Genomic DNA, 19387 nt, shown 5'->3' on the forward strand with positions numbered 1-19387 from the left:
ATCTAAATAGGATGATCGTAACCCTCATCTACAAAGGTTTCTGTAATGTGTAGTGCTTAGGGGTCAACTCGGTTCGGGTTCAACCCGATTTTTGGGCGGGTTGGGTTAAATTTTTTCGGGTTGGGTTAGGTTGCGGGTTGGGAATTTATAACCCGACTAAAAATCAGGTTGGGGTATCAAGCAACCCAACCTGAATTGTAACCCGACCATTTTCTACTAAGTTTTTTTCTTTTTTTTCAAATTTTAGTACTATTTATGGTTTTAGACATTTAGTCTTTTACTTTTAGACAAAAATCAGAAAATGAAACCCTAAAAGGTAGAAGTACAAGTGGGGCCAACGTATTTAGATGGTCTAAACACGATTCAATATGGAAATCAGGTCGAGTTGGGTTGGGTTGAGGAAATAGTTCCAAGGGTTGGGTCGGGTTGAACCCGCCAGGTTGGAACTCAGGTTGGGTTGAAAAATGGGTTCCTCGGGTTGGGTTGAGGTCGACCCAACCCAACTTGCACCGCTAGTTGTGCCTCTGCAGAATAGAGGGCTAGGATCATCCTGTGAAGATAATTTTCGGGCCTATTTACATTTCAGCCCAACAAATGAAGGTTTGGATCATCCTATGAAGTGGACCCATGGTACTTTTTGAAATGTACTCTACTTTAGGCGCCCAAACCGTGTAAAAGGGTACACACCATATAAAATCTCGGATGTTAGAATTGTCCATTTGTTGGGGCCAATGGAGATCAAACATAAAACTAGCAGATGAACAGTCCAAATCAACCAAAGATATAAGGCACTAGGTAATAAATGGTTTGGATATTAAAGAATAGAAATCAACCAAAAGACATGGTCCGCTGTGTAATAAATGGTCCGATGTCATCGATATTGTTGTTTGTCAAAAGTCTAGCCATTTCCCTTGTCCCCACCATCATAAAGCCCGTGTTTTGGGTGCCAAGAAAGTTTTTTCTATGGAATGCTAGTTTATCAAGTGGTGGGAGAGTGACGAGGAGGGTGGGAGTGGAAGAGAATTGAGAGGGCATGAGTGAGGGGAGGGTGCGTAGTGGCTACAAAATAGGGTGAAGATGGTGGGCCCACTTGTGGGTGTAAAATGGTAGGGCTCACCACATGCATGGGTTTGGGTAGAGATGGTCGAGCCGACAATATCAAGGCATGAAGTGTAAAATGGTGCGCCCCGCCCATGCGATGCATGAGTGTTAAATGATGGCCCAGCTTATCAAAACCATGGTTTTAAATTTTGTTTTGGACTAAATTTCAGTGTTGGCCGAAACCAAAATTTCGGCTGAAATCCGGTAATGATAAAAAAAATTATATTATTTAATGATTTACCAAATTTAGGTTGAAATTACCAAATTCGGCCAAAATTTCGGAATATTTTTATCTTTTTTCAAAAAAGCAATTCAATTTCTCAAAATTTCGGCCGAAATTGCCTAAATTCAAAATTTTGGTAAAATAATATCAATTTTACAATGGCGAATTCGGAAGCAAATAGATTGGCAAGAGACAAAGAAGTGAGATCGTAATTAGAATTATTCAACTTCCTCCCCCGTGGTATGAAATTTTTATTTTTCATTATTGATCGAATTTTCTTTCCTCCTCTTTTATTAACTTACTTGCTTTCCTCCTCGGTTGGCTCTGTACTGTTTTCCTCTTTTATTTATTGATTCATTACCCTTCAAAAAAAAAAATTGTCAATTTGACTGCTAATTCTACTTCTACATATGGTACATCCAAACGAGGAAAGTCAAGCAATAGTAAAGGGCTTCAATATGAAAATTATAGAACTAACAAGACTGCCATGTGAATAGTAAATGGCAACCAAACAGCGCTAAGAAATGGAAAATGTATCCTTTTACTCTGATTTTCCTACTTTTTGGTGCATCTAAACAGATAATTTTTTTCTACGGCCGTGAAAAACAAACAAACAAAAAAAAATCACGCTAAACAAACACAACTTACAGAGCCCAATTCTCCAACTCCGTCAAAATAGTGTTAGAGAATCAAATTTCTACGCCTTTTTGCTGAAGGTTGGCAATGTCACTTTGGGCAATTCTGATTCTCGATTTATTCCGCAAGAATTAGAATCATTGCTGAATACACCCCAAGGATAAAATGAATTTCAATAAATCAGGGACATGATCTAAAAATAAAAAGGAAAGCAAAAATAACAAACAAAAGAAAATAGAAAGAAAATTAGAAAAAACATATGAAGTTACAGTAAAAAATAATCTATCAAGTTCTCAAAGTTTAAATCAATTCAATCTTCTTCTTTTCAAGAAATACCTCATAATTGAGTATGATTTGTCAATGGCAACAAGAGACATACATGAACGGTTTCGGAAACAATACAAAGTAATTCAAAACCAATAGAGCCTTAATTTATATGCAATGATCCATTGCCAGTTTCAAGCCCACTTCTCTCAGTCAAAGGCAAAGGCAACCCACACCTGTAATCATTTCAAAGCATTTGAAAAAAAAAAAAAACAGAAAACAGAAAACAAAAAATCTTACAATTTCAAGTTCACGCTGGCTTCAGGATTCCTCCTCCAGAAGAATTACAAACATCAGTTCTTTCTCCATCTCGCAAGCATGTGTCAAATTCTTTATTATGATGGGATCATTTACTGTGTGCCGTCACCAGTAAATGCCTGAATATATACTATTTGCAATATAAGAGACTTCCACAGACCATAAGCGATTTGGTCCTTTTCAGATCTCAAGCTCTTTACCATTTGCGTTCTTCTCTACCATCTCTCAGTATTGTATTTCCACTCGTTCTTGGGCAGAAATAATTGCTGGCTCTCTATTGAAGTGGAAGCCGTGCCAAAATACGTGGGCAACAGAAACTCATCGCATATTTTGAAATATTCATAACCCTTATGGAAGCCCCTAGGATCTCACTTGCTATGCATTTTTCAATAATACTTGTTTGATCTCGTTGTTTCTGACCATCGGTGATGTGAGTTCTCGTAAGATCTCCATGCATCCCGCCACTGCTGCCTGCTGCCTCTCATCTCAAATGAGTTATGAACATCTCCGGGGGTTTTAGGTGTGCCGCTTCCATCACCTTTTTTCTGGGCATCCCTGATCTCCTCTTCGGCATCATACCTTAAACGCTGCATAGAGAACAAGACCGATACAATGTCAAAGAAACAAATTTGAAGAAATGTGAGGAACTTAAGACAGCCACAAAGACCAAGAACCTATGATTTGTGGACATGAACACGAGTGTTGCGTGTCGACACATTCAGAGTGTCAGACACGGCAAACCCACAAGATTTAGAAACAGGGACACGGCTAAACCAAAAATTGGGACACAAAAAAACCAAAAGGATACAATGAATATAATATTGAAATAAGAGTTTGTTTAGGGTTTTAGGTTTAAGAAAGGGGATATAACACAATATTCAATAATAATATAGAATGTCACACTTGACACGGTGCAAAAATGTGTCGACATGCCTATATTAAGTCTGACACTTCTAGCAGTACATTTACAAGTGTCGACACGGGTGTCCGACACGTGTCAGTAATAAATTCAAAGTGCCGGCTAAATCCAAGAACTATGATTAGCCATAACCAATATATCAGAATAGAGGCCTCACAAATAGATGATGGTTTCGAAGGTGAGAGCCACATGCAAGTGCGCAAATTCAGGTACGGATTACATATTTATACAAGTGGTGTACCTTTGTGGGGTCTGAAATTACGGCATAAGCCTCTCCAATCATCTTAAAAAGCCTGTCAGCATCCTTGTAGACCTCGGCGGAGACTTCTTTCCATAGCCCATCATCTCCATTCTCACTCCTTGCTAAGAATTGACCAGCCTACATCAAAACAAAACTGTTAAGAGCAACAAAAATAATAGATGCATGGATTTCAAACAAGAAACTATGTGGGGTTTAAGAGACTTTATCAGGATGATGTCTGAGAGCTGCTTTGCGGTAGGCCTTCTTGATGTCCAGGGCCGTGCTTGATGGTTCAATTCCCCTGTGCACAGAGCATATGATTTTAGAAGATGAAGCCCAACAAGATGACATCAAGAAATTATTCCAGCAGAGACATTTATATGAAAATCTATGCATCTAAGGCTCTCTTCTTTGGACAGAAAATGGGCATAAAATTTTAAGTGCAAAAATGGGCATGAAATTTGTTTTATGCTCATATTACGTGAAAGAAACAGTAAAATAAAGAAGTTGTTTGTCATGGCAGGTAATAATTATGCGGATGATTAACAGTGGAAGCCTCATATATATGAATAATAAGAAACACACAAACAACTTCGCACACTCAACCCAAAATCTATGGATCCTGTTAACAGGTCTTTAGGTCTTTATTGTAATGCCCAAGGGCATACTTGTCTTTGTACTTCACTCTTTATTATTTATATTACATGAGTGAGGGGAGAACCCTAACTTAATCTTTTCTCTCACTCTTTACGTTCTCTCCTTTCTCTACGTCTCTCAACATGGTATCAGAACTCTAGGGCATGGATGCCTAGGGCCATTTTTTTTTTCTTTTTTTTTTCTTCTTTTTCCTTCTTTTTTTTCCCTAACCCTAACCTTAACCTCCACCTCCATCTTCTCCATCCCTAACCCTAACCATAACCCCTCCATTCTTTGCGACAGTGAATCGCTTCAGTACTGCTACAATACCCACTACAGTACATCGCTACAGTACTGCTACAGTGAATCGCTACAGTACCCTCTTTTCCCCCACTCTTCCTTGCCCTAATCTGATCCATCATAATCTCTTCTTCCTCTTTTGGGTCATAGCTATGCCCTAGATTTTCTTATTCGGCTTGATCACTATCTTCATGGTGTTGTTCTGGATTTGTACTTACATCGTTGCGATGTTTGTGGCTCGGAGTTGTCTCGACTTTGTCTTTATGTCGTGAGGCTATCTCATGCCTCCCTTATGCAGATGTTGGCCTCACGAAGCCGCGGTCTATTAGCTTGGTTATAGTCTTCATCCTTGTCTCTACTTGCTCGTTGTTGGTCCTCTTCAGTCTTCTTCCCGGTCTCTTATGGAAGATACCCCTCGTATTGAGGACCCTACTATTCGTACTCCAGCTATGGCTACTAGTTACCAGCCGCGCCAGGCTGCGTCGTTGTCTTTGCCTTCGGTGGATGCATCATTCCCACCAATTACCACTTCCCGTCTTGATGGATCCAACTATTTGACTTGGAAGATTGTTGTGGAGACATATCTGAAGGCCCGACGAAAGATTTCTATTATTCGTCGTGATTCCCCTCCTGAGACTGACCCTACCTTTGATATTGGGATATAGATGATGCCCTTGTTCGTACACTTCTATGGTAGAGTATGACCCCTGCCATTGCTAGCACCATGATGGATCTCCCTACTGCCAAAAAGGTATGGGAGCACACTGCGGCATTATATTCTGGTGAAGGGAATGTCGCCCGTCTCTGCGACACTTATTCGCGCTGCATGGGTCACAGGCGCGGTGATTCTACAGTCCATGATTACTACAGACAGTTTGTCTCCTATTACCAGCAGCTGGATGCTCTTATGCCTCTCACCACTGATCTTACCACGGCAGCCAGACAGCGGGATCAGTTCCGTGTTGTTCATTTCCTTGAGGGTCTTGGATCAGAGTTCACTCATCTTCGACAACACATTCTTGGGTCTGGTACTGTACCCACTCTTCATAAGGTATTTTTACGAGCTCAGCAGTGTGCACTTGGCATTACTGTTCCTACTCCCGTGGATGTCTCGACTACTGCTGCTTATGGAGCCGCTGACCGCCCTCCCGAGGAGGAGGCACTTTTGGTCGCGGCCGTGGTCGCGATATTAGCCGAGACGGACGTGGCGGCGGCCGAGAGGGTGGCCGTGGAGGTCAAGCTCGGCCCTATTGTACTCATTGTAGGCGTGAGGGTCACTATCACGAGACATGCTTTGATCTCCATCCTGAGCTGCGTCACAATCCAGATCCTCGTCAGGGCCGTACTGCACATCTTGCCCTTCCAGATTCGCCTGCTCCTATTGACAGCCCCTCACAGACACCACTGGCTACTCCGACCGATCAGATGGTCGTCTCTCGTGCCGACTATGATGAGCTACAGCGTTTCAGGTCTGCCAGCCGCCCTCCTACTGCTGGTCTTGTTCAGCCAGGTAGTTCTCCTGCTTCGTTCCTCTCTAGTTATAGCTCCTGGATTATTGATTCGGGAGCATCTCATCACATGACAGGTACCCACTCATCCTTACATGATTTTCATCATGTTGTTTCACGTTCTATTACTCTTGCTGATGGGAGCACCTCTCCTATCACTGGTGTTGGCAGTTGTTCCCCTTCACCAGGCATTACATTATCATCTGTGCTTTGTGTCCCCAAGTCACCTTTCAGTTTACTTTCTGTTAGTCAATTAACAAAGCATCTTCATTGTTCTATCTCATTTTTTCCTTCATATTGTCTTTTTCAGGATCTCTCGACTAGGAGGACGATTGGCTCAGGCCGTGAGGTGGATGGCCTTTATCGTCTCGACTGCACTCCGTCCCATCCGATTCTACATGGCTCGGTCGATGCATACCAGTGGCATTGTTGTCTAGGTCACCCGTCTATGGAGCGTTTACGCATGATTCCCTTCGTTCCTTCTTCATCTGTTAGGTCTTTTCAGTGTGAGGCCTGTGAACTTGGGAAGCATCATCGTGTGCCATTTCCCTCTAGGACTGTTAGTCGGGCTTCACACCCTTTTGCTCTTGTTCATTCTGATGTATGGGGTCTTGCGAGGACTGCCTCTTTATTTGGATTTCGCTATTTTGTGGTCTTTATTGATGACTATTCACGTATGACATGGACTTATTTAATAAAAGATCGTTCTGAAGTTTTTTCTGTGTTTCGTGATTTCTATGCTGAAGTTAGTAATCAATTCTCATGTGTTATCCAATGTCTTCGCACTGACAATGAAAAGAATATTTCTCTTACTCAAATGGTTTTCAGGAATTCCTCTCTTCGCGAGGCATTCTTCATCAGTCCTCATGTGCTCATACCTCTCAGCAGAATGGAGTGGCTAAGAGGAAGCTTCGCTCCTTATTAGATGGGGCCCGGACACTACTCTTTCAGATTCGGGTCCCTAAGACCTATTGGGCTGATGCTGTACTCACAGCATGCTACCTGGCGAATAGGCTTCCCTCTTCGGTCCTTGGTGGCACCTCTCCGTTCTTGATTCTCCGTCCTACCTCTGACCCTTTCCCTCTTACACCTCGAGTTTTTTGCTGTCTCTGTTTTGTCCACGTTCTTGGGTCAGGATTAGATAAGTTGGATCCTCGGGCCGAACAGTGTATTTTTCTAGGTTACTCTCGGACCCAAAAGGGTTATCGTTGCTACAGCCCTCGCCTGCGACGATCCTTTGTCTCGGCGGATGTTACATTCTTTGAGACTCAATCATTTTTTAGTTCGTCCATCTCGTTGGATCCCTCCCCCTCTACACTTTTGGAGAATTCCTCGCATACTCTTGTTCTTCCTCTTCCGGTTCTTCCTTATCTCATCCATGTTTCTACACCTCCGGTGTCCAGTTCCTCCCCTACAGTTGATTCTACTGTTATGCCGACGTCAGCGCCTTGTGCAGCCCCTCTACCTCAACCATTGAAGCAGTATCAGCGTCGGGCCAAATCTACTGCTCATTCAGCCCCGCCCGAGCCATCATCATCTCAGCCGGAGATCCACACTTCTGAGGTACATTCTGACTCTCCCTCTGCCTCTCGCACTCGATCTCGCAGTACTGCTCATCCCATTTCCTCTTTTGTGTCTTATGACTTTCTCACCCCTGTATTTCGTAGTTTTGTTTCGTCTTTGTCCTCTATTTCTCTACCTAATACTCTGCAGGAGGCACTTGATCATCAAGGCTGGTGGGCGGCTATGGATCTTGAGATGCAGGCCCTTCAGGCCAATCAGACATGGGATTTGGTCCCTCTACCATATGGTGCTCGCCCCGTTGGTTGTCGCTGGGTTTATGCAGTCAAGCACCTTCCCGATGGCACAGTTGAACGCCTTAAGGCTCGACTTATTGCCAAAGGATACACGCAGACATATGGGATTGATTATGGCGAGGCTTTTTCACCAGTTGCGGAAATTCCTTCTGTCCGTGTCCTGCTATCCCTTGCTGTGAATCATGGCTGGCATTTTCATCAGTTGGATGTAAAGAATACCTTTCTTCATGGTGATTTGGAGGAAGAGGTCTATATGGAGCAACCTCCTGGATATGTTGCCCAGGGGGAGAGATCTTCTCTTGTTTGCCGTTTGCGGAAATCCATTTATGGTCTCAAACAATCTCCGAGAGCCTGGTTTGGGAAGTTCAATGCTACACTTATTCGCTTTGGCATGAAGCAGTGCGCAGTTGATCACTCCGTCTTCAGTTTTCAGTCTCAAGCTGGTTGTGTTTTGTTGATAGTATATGTCGATGATATCATTATCACTGGTAGCGATACAGGTGGTATTCAGAGGCTCAAATCCTTCCTTCAGATAGAGTTCTCTACTAAGGATTTGGGTCGTCTTCGATATTTCCTGGGCATTGAGGTTGCCTATTCGACTAGGGGTATCTACCTCTCACAGAGGAAGTATGTTCTGGATCTTCTTGATAAGACAGGTTGTTTGGGAGTCAAGCCTGCCTCAACTCCTATGGACCAGAATATGAAATTACTCCCTGAGGAGGGAGTCATGTTAGAAGATCCAGGATGATACATACGCTTAGTTGGTAAGCTCATTTATCTTACTGTTACCCGTCCAGATATTACCTTTGCAGTTAGCGTTGTTAGCCAGCATATGAGCTCACCTCGCACTTCACACTGGGCTGTTGTGCTTCAGATATTGAGATATCTGAAGACTTCGCCGGGTAAATGGTTGTTATTTCAGAGGCATGGGCACCAGAGAATTGAAGGATACACTGATGCAGACTGGGCAGGATCTCCGGCTGATAGGCGGTCTACTACATGATATTGCACCTTTATTGGAGGTAATCTTGTTTCATGGAGAAGTAAGAAACAAGATGTCGTGTCAAAATCCAGTGCCGAGGCAGAATATAGAGCTATGTCTCATACGAGTGGCGAACTCATGTGGCTACATTCCTTACTTTCAGAGATTGGATTTCCTCCTTCTCCAGCTCAGTTATACTGTAACAACAAATCCGCCATTTACATTGCCGCGAATCCAGTTTTCCATGAGAGGACCAAACATATTGAAATGGATTGTCATGTCATTAGAGATTTGATTCAGCGAGGCTACATATCTCCTGTGTTTACCAGATCTACAGATCAATTAGTAGACATGTTCACGAAGTCTCTAAGTAGAGCTAAGTTAGTTGATAATTGTAACAAGCTAGGAATGTTAGATATCTACATTCCAGCTTAAGGGGGAGTGTTAACAGGTCTTTAGGTCTTTATTGTAATGCCCAAGGGCATACTTGTCTTTGTACTTCACTCTTTATTATTTATATTACATGAGTGAGGGGAGAACCCTAACTTAATCTTTTCTCTCACTCTTTACTTTCTCTCCTTTCTCTACCTCTCTCAACAGATCCAAGTGTAAAATAAACAAATCCGTTAGTTTGTCATGGTAATAGGAAATACCCAAACAAGACTAACATTGATTGTAACGCTGAGAGATGCTAAGTCTGAACCAGCTGACATGAATAACATGAGCATGCTGGTTTGATTAGTAAAAGTGTGCCAATGACCCGATAATTAGGCTCCATAATGCAAACTAAACGTTTTCCAGGGTGTATTTCATGTTTGGCTCAAGTGGGGTACCAATGATCTGGACATTTGATGGATGAATCGTAGATGGGATCCTGAGAATATTTATGCTTGCAAGATTTATATTTAGAGGAAAAAGTCACCATAGTGATCCAAACACAACAGAAATTTCTTAGTACTTCTTAAGTTTTTTTATGAGTCACTGAAGTTTTGATAGAAATATGATGCGAGTGAGTTCACAAGGGAATGCTCTGATACCACTATGATGCAGGGTAAATGCAGAGGAGAGAGTAACCAGGTGGGGATGTGCAGGCCCCATTTAGTTAGGTGGCTTGAGTGAACAAGGACGACTCAAAATCCATCACTATGAGGACAAAATCTGAACTGTTATGAGGCTGTCAATTGGAGGAATTCTCTTCCAAACAAATTTAGGTCCTTCTCAACTTTCACTTAAAACTCTTCTGACAATGTAGGATTCCACAGTAAGGTTCAACTTCTAAGTTATCAACTAGAGCTAGTATGTATGGCAGGTAGTGAGGACTGTGAAGTTGCCAACCGATAAGGTTCTTGTTAACTTTAATCGTGGATCTAGACGTGAATTAGGACTGTTCTACTACCAGTAGTCAAAAGACTCAAAACTAAGAACTTTCGACAACTAAGACAAATTCTTAGTTCTCAGCTACAAACCGTGGCCTATTGACTATGGAACATTCAAATTCCTTACCAGATCTAGGGAAGACCCTGTGAATTTGCTCGTGCCCTGTCCAATGGTGCATCAACTAGTGAAATATAATGGAATTCTCCAACCAAATTCGTGCTTACAGCCACTAACCAAGATTAATTACTCTTAACAACAAGAAAGCATCAGAATCTGCTCTCCTGAGTCCCCACATTTCCCAAGCTGCTAGAGCTTCCTCAATGGAGAACAGCAAGTCCCTGTTTTAGCTCAAACAATGATAAGTAGGTGGTTCTTTCTCTTGGAGAACGAAATCTCCTAGAAAATCTAGAACACAGAAATGTGATCTCTTCCCGATGCACATCGTTTACGGGTGATTGCGTGCATCCATAGGGATAAGTCCTGCCCTAAAATGGGGTGGGGAATACCCTATGTCAGCAAAAAAAATGTGATCTCTTCGAGATCAGTTACGAACACGAATTTGGAAGTCAAGATCAATTGTATTAGAGTGAAAATTGATGCAGATAATCCACGAAAACTCAGACAAAATCACAGCCCAAATCAAGACTACTCACGAACAGTCCAGGAATAGGAATTAAGGTTTCATTTCTAGAGAAAATTTTTCACAGAAAATTCAGATCTGTGTTCAATCAGCTTTCATTCAGTCGATGCTCAACCACAATCTGTTCCTGCAATGGAAACCGATACTTGCTATTTTCATCATAGAAGAAGATTTGCTCCAGGAAAACATGGAAATAGGATTTGCGATCAAGATCTAGAGGAAAACTCATCAGAGCTCTAGATCTTGATCATCAAATTCAAAGGATCAGATCTGTAAAATTGAGAACAGATTGGCACTTTCCAAGACTTGTCTTGCAATAATTTTCAACCAGATTCTTGTAAGATTCATGGAACCTAAGCTAGAGGTGTTCAAATCACTTAACCTGCGACAATCAGGGGAGTAATTGTAGCAGAAGCCTCATGAAACAAAAACACGCTCAATGAGAAAATGCACAAACAATGATAATGCTGATTTCTGCTCTTTTCCTTGAAAATTCCACCACAAGCAACTGATGGATCCAGCGAGGAAATTGCAATGGAAGAGATGAATAGCTGGAAATCCAAGCTCAATTCGTCCTTCTTCCTTGACGAATTTCAGCTAAGATTTCCTTCTTGAAGAAGAAAACTCCCTCGAAAACTTCTAGATCTCAGATCTAGTTTCCAAAACTCAAAATTACACATTCCAAAAAAAACTCCCCCTAAAATGAAAAGTGGGACCTTCATACAGGCAGCCCATTACAACATGAAATGAGCACTCGGTCCTTAAAAACAAGACACAAAAGGACATGTGACAAATGACAAATGACAAAAGACAACGAAAGATACTTACATGCTAGAAAGTGCCTAATGACACTCCTAATGCATTTACCAAGTAAGGAAGCAAGCTACTGCCCTACAGAGCCAGGTAGGTAAGGGCTTATATTTGCCTAGGGGATGCTCCTCCATCAAAATACCAATTGTCCCACATCTATCAACAATCATTGGACTGAACAAATGTATAACAATGCTGGACAAGGAAGTGAATTGAAACAATGCCTTGCCAGCCACTGACAGGTAACTGGAAAATCATCCGAATTTGAGATGAACCCTCGAAAGCACCAACTAGGATCAGATTCTCCATTCCCTGTCAAGCATCAGCTGGATGCATTGAATTCCATTCAACGGGCAAAAACTCTTCCAGAGAGAGCTCGTTTCACTCTTCCTTCCCTAACCTTTAGAGGAGAAGACCCTTTTGGGTGAAGATTAGTATCATCTCTTCGGGAAGATGAACCATAATGCCCTTTATACTGTGTAAAAACTCCTTTAATTGATAGACTCCGAGCAATAAGGATCAATATTGATACATGTGAGGGAAACCACATTAGGGCCCATGTGCAAACATCTGATCTTTTGATTTTTTGCACGCGTTCATCCCTAAATGAGCGTGTGCATACAGCTCCGAAAATGACCCGCATAGCATGTTGGTTGCCACTTAGACCACCTTTTCTGGGCACATCGAGAGTTACATCAGACTGAGAGGGGTCAAGGACAGCCACGTCATCATCCCTAACCTTGACCTCCCTACAATGCACTCCCCTGTTGGGACTCATCTATGTGGGGGAAACCAGACTAGGACCCACATGTGGAAACATCTAATCTTTGGATTTTTTGCACGTGTTTGTCCTTAAATGAGCGTTGGCATACTCCTCCAAAAATGACCCGCATAGCATGTTGGTTGCCACTTAGACCACTTTTACTGGGCACATCAAGAGTTACATCAGACTGAGAGGGGTCAAGGTCAAGGAAAGCCACATGAACATCCCTAACATTTTTTTTTGAAAGGTATCATCATCCCTAACCTTGACCTCCCTACAATTAACTTCCCTGTAGGGACTCATCTGTGTGAGACGAGATCCTCCACAAGATTCACCAAACATTGCTACACATGCCACAGAGGCCAAGAACACGGCCCATTGAATGAGAACCCGAACTCGCAATTGAAGAGGGGGATCTCCACATGCTCGAATTGCAAGCTCCTGTAAAAACCATAGGACTGATTGATGTAGGAATGGGAAGGGAAATAGAAGAAAGAGGAGAAAAGGAAGAGAAGAAGAAGAATAGGAGAAGGGAAGAAGAAGAATAGGAGAAGGGAAGAGGAAGAATAGAGGAGAAAGAGGAGAGAGGAGGAAGAAGAAGTTTTGGGGAGAGGAAGAGAGGAAATTAGGGGAGAAATCTCAATCAATCTTTATTCATCAAAAACTCAAAATCCCTAATACATGAGGCCTATATATAGGCAACTGAAATAAAATTCCATGGAAAGTAATTAAAAGCCCTAAATCTAAATAACATGGAAAATAATATCCTAAAAACTAAGTAGCATGGAAATAAATCCCTAAAAGTCCTACTGGGCAAATATGCACTTATTGGGCCTACAATCTGCATCACATACTTTTACGAGATGTAATAAATAAGAAAATAGGGGGTGGATACCCTAACGAGGTGGCAATATCAGCAGTACATATTGCTAAAGTATAAAAGATAAATAATGCCTTTCTCCAATAGCTTAAGCTTTTGGAGAAGCTGGTAAGTTAACACATATAAAATATGCAAGCACTTGACGCCTTTCCAACATTCTGAAATATTATGAACAAATTCACAGACTATCTAATTTATTTCACAGCAACGGATTTGAGGATAGGAACAGAATCTAAAACTGCAGTAAAGCATTCTGATGCAGAAATAAAACCACACCCACAGAACACATCAGAAAAATAATAGTTTTTTAGCCATCCCTTCGAAAGAATGTATTGAACTATTAACATGGATCAAGTTAACAACCAGCAGAACGATTACAACTAGACCATACTTGAACATAGTCCTAGGATAAAGAGACAATTCAGGAAATATGAAGTACTAATATGGGGATTTTGGTTTTTTTTTTTCCTGTGCTTTTTTTTTTGGACTAGCTTCTCCAATACCAACATGGAATTGCAACAGAACTAACCAGAAGACGTATGAAAGAAGACGCTCAGTGGGTAAAATGACATGTGTCACCCTATTAAAAAACAAGAGTGTTTCCTAAAACAAATATGACACAATAGTTTACAGCATAGAAAAAATACATATTACAGACTGACAATTATTCAAATAAGATAGTACTCAAAAGAAAACCAAATTTCTGCAGAATAACCTGAGTTTTCCTATACATCATGCATTAATTTTCTCTGAAAAAAAATTGAATGCGCACAAATCAGAAACAATGTACTAATTGTGGCTCCAGATGAAAAGAACTTACAAGATCAGATACATGTCCAACGGTATTCCTTTTTTTGCTTCCTCTTCCACCATAGAAAGCCGTAAATGAGCTTTTCTTAGATCACTCCCACTGTTCACCGATCTTACAAATTTTCCAGACTGATTGGCTATATCCTCTGTCTGCTTTTCAAGTAGAGATATAAGTCTCTGAATATCATTAATTGCTTGACCATAATCTCTAATCAGCTCGTGTAAGGTGGCCCTTCTAGAGATCGCCTACAAAACAACAGTTGGATAAAAATGAAGGTCATTTTTTATAAGATCCATATGCAGAACAAACCATGACAATATCCCTGTAGGTTTTCTTCAGGAAAGTTCTTGAGAAAAATCATATGTAAACATGACACTAGACAATAATGCTTATTAGCAAAAATTATGAATAAGATAACCATTCCACGAAAGAATACATTACTAAATTATAGCGACTAGGAAGTGTTTACAGCTAAGCAATCAAGAAAACAAAAAATACAATTGTCTGGCCTTCTGAACCAAGAGAAGAGGGATAAAGATAGGGTGGGAATGATTGGAAGTTCCATATAAAATCATTAAGAATGAAATATAGCAAGGGATAAAGCTAGGGAGGAAATGATTGGAAGTTCCCTATAAAATCATTAAGAAAGAAATATAGAAATCATCAAAAAGTTCAAACAGTAAAGGAATGGAAAGAAACGAAAGAGGTTTTATGACCCAATACCCAACTTCATATGTTATCAATTTTTTTTTGAATGACTATGTTAGCGAAAATGTTGTTAGCTTCTCTACGCCTCTATTGAATCAGAAGGTGTTTTGCATCAGTGAAAATGCTAGTAGTTTCTGTATGATTCTGTTAGATTGAAAGGTCAACACTAGAAAATAAAGATATCATATGAAGCCTATGTCAAGATAACCATTCTACGAAATGATACATTACTAAATGATAGCCACTTGAAAGTGTTTACACTTAAGAAATGAAGAAAAAACAATAATACCCTTCTGTACTGTTAGACAGTCACATGGAGAATGGAGAATGGAGAAGAGAGAATTGGGGAATCCACGAGAGAAGAGAGTCCTTCGACTTCTCTAACTCACGCCCCTATTATTTTATATACTCAATAATATGAAGTTACATAAATGCCCCTATTCATCTAATACTCCCCCTCAAGCTTGAATGTATATATCATACATTCCTAGCTTGTTCAATGCATCTTTCAATTTTGCAGGTCCTAAAGCTTTGGTGAACACATCCGCCAGTTGATCAGCAGACCTAGTAAACATGGTGCAAATGGCGAATGAAGTGACAATCCACTTCAATATGTTTGGTTCGCTCGTGAAAAACAGGATTGTTGGCAATATAAATAGCTGACCTGTTATCACAATACAATCGTGACGGTCCTGAAGGAGGAAAGCCAATTTCTGACAAGAAGGAACGTAGCCAAATTAACTCTCCCGTTGTATATGACATAGCTTTGTACTCAGCTTCTGCACTAGATTTAGAGACAATATCTTGCTTACTTCTCCAAGACACCATATTACCACCAACAAAAGTACAATAACCAGTCGTAGATCTCCTGTCCGCTGCAAAGCCAACCCAATCAGCATCTATAAATCCTTCTACTATTTCATGTCCATTTTTCTTAAAGCATAACCCTTTTCATGGTGTGCCTTTCAAGTATCGAATAATCTGAAGCACTGCAGCCCAGTGAGATGTGTAAGGAGAACTCATAAACTGACTGACCACTCCTACAACATATGAAATATCAGGTCGGGTAACAGTTAAATAAATCAACTTTCCCACTAATCTCCTGTATCGGCATGGATCCTCAAATAAATCTCCTTGTTCAAGAAAGAGTCTTACATTTGGGTCCATAGAAATAGATGCTGGTTTTATTCTCATGGAGCCTGTCTCCACTAGAATATCTAAAGTGTACTTCCTTTGTGACAGGGAAAGACCATGTTTAGAGTGAGCAACTTCAATTCCAAGAAAATATCTAAGTCCCAAGTCCTTTGTGGCAAATTCTTCCTAAAGGAAGATCTTCAATCTATGTATCCCATCTTGATCATTTCCAGTAACGACGATGTCATCGACATAAACAATCAAGGAAACATATCCTGTACTGGAGTGATTGCTAAACACCGAATGATCAACCGAGCACTGTTTCATGCCAAAACGCATAATTGCACCACTAAACGGCCAAACCATGCCCTCAAAGATTGCCTCAACCCATAGATAGATTTCCTAAGGCGACACACTGATGAACCCATCTCCCCCTGAGCAACATACCCAGGAGGTTGCTCCATATATACTTCCTCAGTAAGGTCGCCATGTAGGAAAGCATTTTTCACATCCAACTGATAGAGTGGCCAATCACGATTAACTGCAATAGAAATCAACACCCGTACGGAGGATATTTTCGCAACTGGAGAGAAAGTCTTCTGGTAATCAACACCAAATGTCTGAGTATAACCTTTTGCAACCAGTCTTGCTTTGAGACGCTCAATGGTCCCATCAAGCTGATATTTGATAGCAAATACCCAACGACAACCAACTGCCTGCGCACTAAAAGGTAAGGGAACAAGATGTCATGTGCTATTTGAGTGTAGGGCATCCATCTCAGCATCCATTGCAGCCTTCCAGCCAGGATGAGCCAATGCCTCTGCAACTGATTGTGGAATAGAAAAGGAAGAAACACAGGAAACAAAAGATAGAAATTTGGGTGAAAGATGATCATAAGATACAAATTTTGAAATTGGATGAGCAGTCGAACGAGAACGAGTACGACTTGCAACCGGAGAATCAGAGATAATAATAGGATTACCTGAACCTTGATCGTCAGACATAGAAGGAGGGTTGGCTTGTGGAGGAGATGGAGGCTGAAATACCTGTCTTAGGACCACGACTGTACACTTTCGTCACAGGTAAAGCAGGAACTTCTGGAGAATCTGTCACAGGCTCTACCGAGGAAGAATCCGTGATAGGCTTGGCTGAAGATGAACCAGGATTAGGCGTAATTACATCAGGTTCTGGTAGAGGGGAAAATAAACTCGGCAGCTCAGCCGCAGTAACCTGAGAATCAGAGAAATAAGGAGTATCTTCAAAGAAGGAAACATCAGAAGAAATTAATGTTCTGCGCAGGCGAGGACTATAACATTTGTATCCTTTTTTAGTGCGAGAGTAACCCAAAAAGATACATTTCTCAGAATGAGAGTCCAACTTATCCAATCCCGGAGCTAACTTATGAACAAAGCAAGTACAGCCAAACACACAAGGTAGTAAAGGGAAAAGATTACTGAGATGATATAGGACGGAGAAGGGGGTCTGACCAGAAAGGACAGAACATGGCAGACGATTCCCTAAAAAACATACCGTGAGTACGGCATCACCTCAATAGACCTTTGGTATTCACATTTGGAACATGAGTGTGTGCGAGTCATATCTAAAAGATACCGAATTTTACGCTCGGCAACTCCATTTTGCTGCGAAGAATACGCACAAGAGGATTGATGAATAATACCTCGAGAGTCAAGGAACTGAGCGAAGCCACTACTACGAGAAAAGTACTCCTTTGGAATATCAGTGCGTAAATAAGAGATGGAACATTTAAACTGATTTTCAATTTCAAAATAAAAGCTATGAAAGGCATTAAACACATCAGAACGGTCTTTGAGAAGAAATAACCATGTAGTACAAGAAAAATCATCAACAAAGATAACAAAATAACGATAACCATATAAAGAAGTAGTTCGTGCAGGTCCCCATACATCAGAGTGAATAAGTTCAAATGGTCATGATGACCAGCGACCACCACACGAAGGAAAAGACACTCGATGGTGCTTTCCCAACTCACAAGACTCACATGAAAATGACTCAATAGACTTGGTAATAAAATCAGATTTTCGTAATTTGTTTGCAGGAGGATGACCCAGACGACAGTGCCACTGATAAGCGTTGGTAGAAGTATGAAGTGCAGCGCCAGTAGGTACGGAGTCTAGGTAATATAAGCCTCCCATATCAAGGCCCAAGCCAATCATCGTCCCAGTCTTCAGATCCTAAAAAGTCCAATAAGCAGGAAATAATGAAACAGAGCACATCAAGGTTTTCGTCAAGTGACGCACAGATAATAGGTTAACTGGCAAAGACGAAACATAAAGGACAAAAGTTAATGAAAAACCACTAGAGAGAGGCACCACACCGACGCCGGTGACTGGTGATGTGGTCCAATCTGCTAATGTAACAGTACGAGGCACAATATGAGGGGCCGACTGGAAAGAGGTAAGAAGTTGAAGATTACCAGTCATATGATGCGATGCCCCTGAATCAATAAGCCAGGATTCAGAGGATGGACGAGAAAGAAAACAAGACGAGCTACCTGGCTAGGCAAAGGTGGCAACGGGCTGCTTGCCTCTATCACATAGGCACACAAGGTCCACATATTCAGCACGGCTGACTACGATCTGATCAGGAGGTAGTACATGGGTAGGAGTAGCAAAAACAAAACCATGGGCAGGAGTAGTAAGAGCAGAACCAGAGCCATCAGAAGTAGCAACCGAAGCAATAGGAAGCGAAGGGCGAAGCTCTGGGTGCAAGTCATAAGAGTAATCAATGTCGTGTCCCTCCAACCGACAATGGGTAAAAAAGCGAGACCCCCGACCACGACCATTCCAAGAGTCCCGACCACAGCCTCGTCCAGTAACATCGCGACCACGACCCCAACTACCACGGCCAGATCCGCGGCCACGATCAGTACCATAAGAGGTAACAAGTGCAGAGCTATCAAGAGCATTATTTGTTGTTGGAGGAGCCCTCATACGCTGAACCTGAGAAAATGTCTCCTGAAGCAATGGTAAGCTACCAGAACCAAAAATTTGCTGGCGGAACTGCAAGAAATCATGCCCTAAAGAATCTAGATATCGAACGACTCGCCAGTCCTCCTGACGGCGCTTTAGGACAACTGGATCGACAGTAAAGGGCATAAGCGAATCCAACTGCTGGCAAAGAGCCTGATACGAACTGACTGAAATAGACAGGTCACCACGCTGAAATCCTAACCAGTCAGAGAACAGGTCGCACAATCGGGTGACATTATCAGCACCAGAATATAAGGTTGCAGCAAACTCCCAAACTTCCCTGGATGAGTCAAGAAACATCATATTTG

The 19387-nt window shown here is 41.6% G+C and overlaps 1 protein-coding gene across 3 annotated transcripts in view; it reads right to left on the reverse strand.

The window, feature by feature from the left end:
• Positions 1–1879: 1879 nt before the first annotated feature.
• The window catches only part of LOC143853432 (uncharacterized), a 52368-nt gene continuing 34860 nt past the window's right edge, over positions 1880–19387 (reverse strand). Inside the window, exons 8-12 of one of the 3 annotated variants that reach the window (XR_013237119.1) lie at positions 14236–14471; positions 3925–4003; positions 3703–3840; positions 2525–3129; positions 1880–2103 (exon numbers count right to left, since the gene is read on the reverse strand). Coding sequence is in view for 1 of the 3 variants with exons in the window: in XM_077363193.1 (XP_077219308.1) it covers positions 2929–3129; positions 3703–3840; positions 3925–4003; positions 14236–14471 (654 nt within the window). In the remaining 2 variants the exon portion in view is untranslated. Of the gene's footprint in view, positions 2104–2259; positions 3130–3702; positions 3841–3924; positions 4004–14235; positions 14472–19387 lie in introns of those variants that run through there. The other 2 variants (XR_013237118.1, XM_077363193.1) reach the window with 2 other exon arrangements.

This window comes from Tasmannia lanceolata, unplaced genomic scaffold (assembly GCF_043159265.1).
Source record: "Tasmannia lanceolata isolate RefF3 unplaced genomic scaffold, GAP_Taslan_0.1 ptg000019l, whole genome shotgun sequence".
Lineage (NCBI taxonomy): Eukaryota > Viridiplantae > Streptophyta > Magnoliopsida > Canellales > Winteraceae > Tasmannia > Tasmannia lanceolata.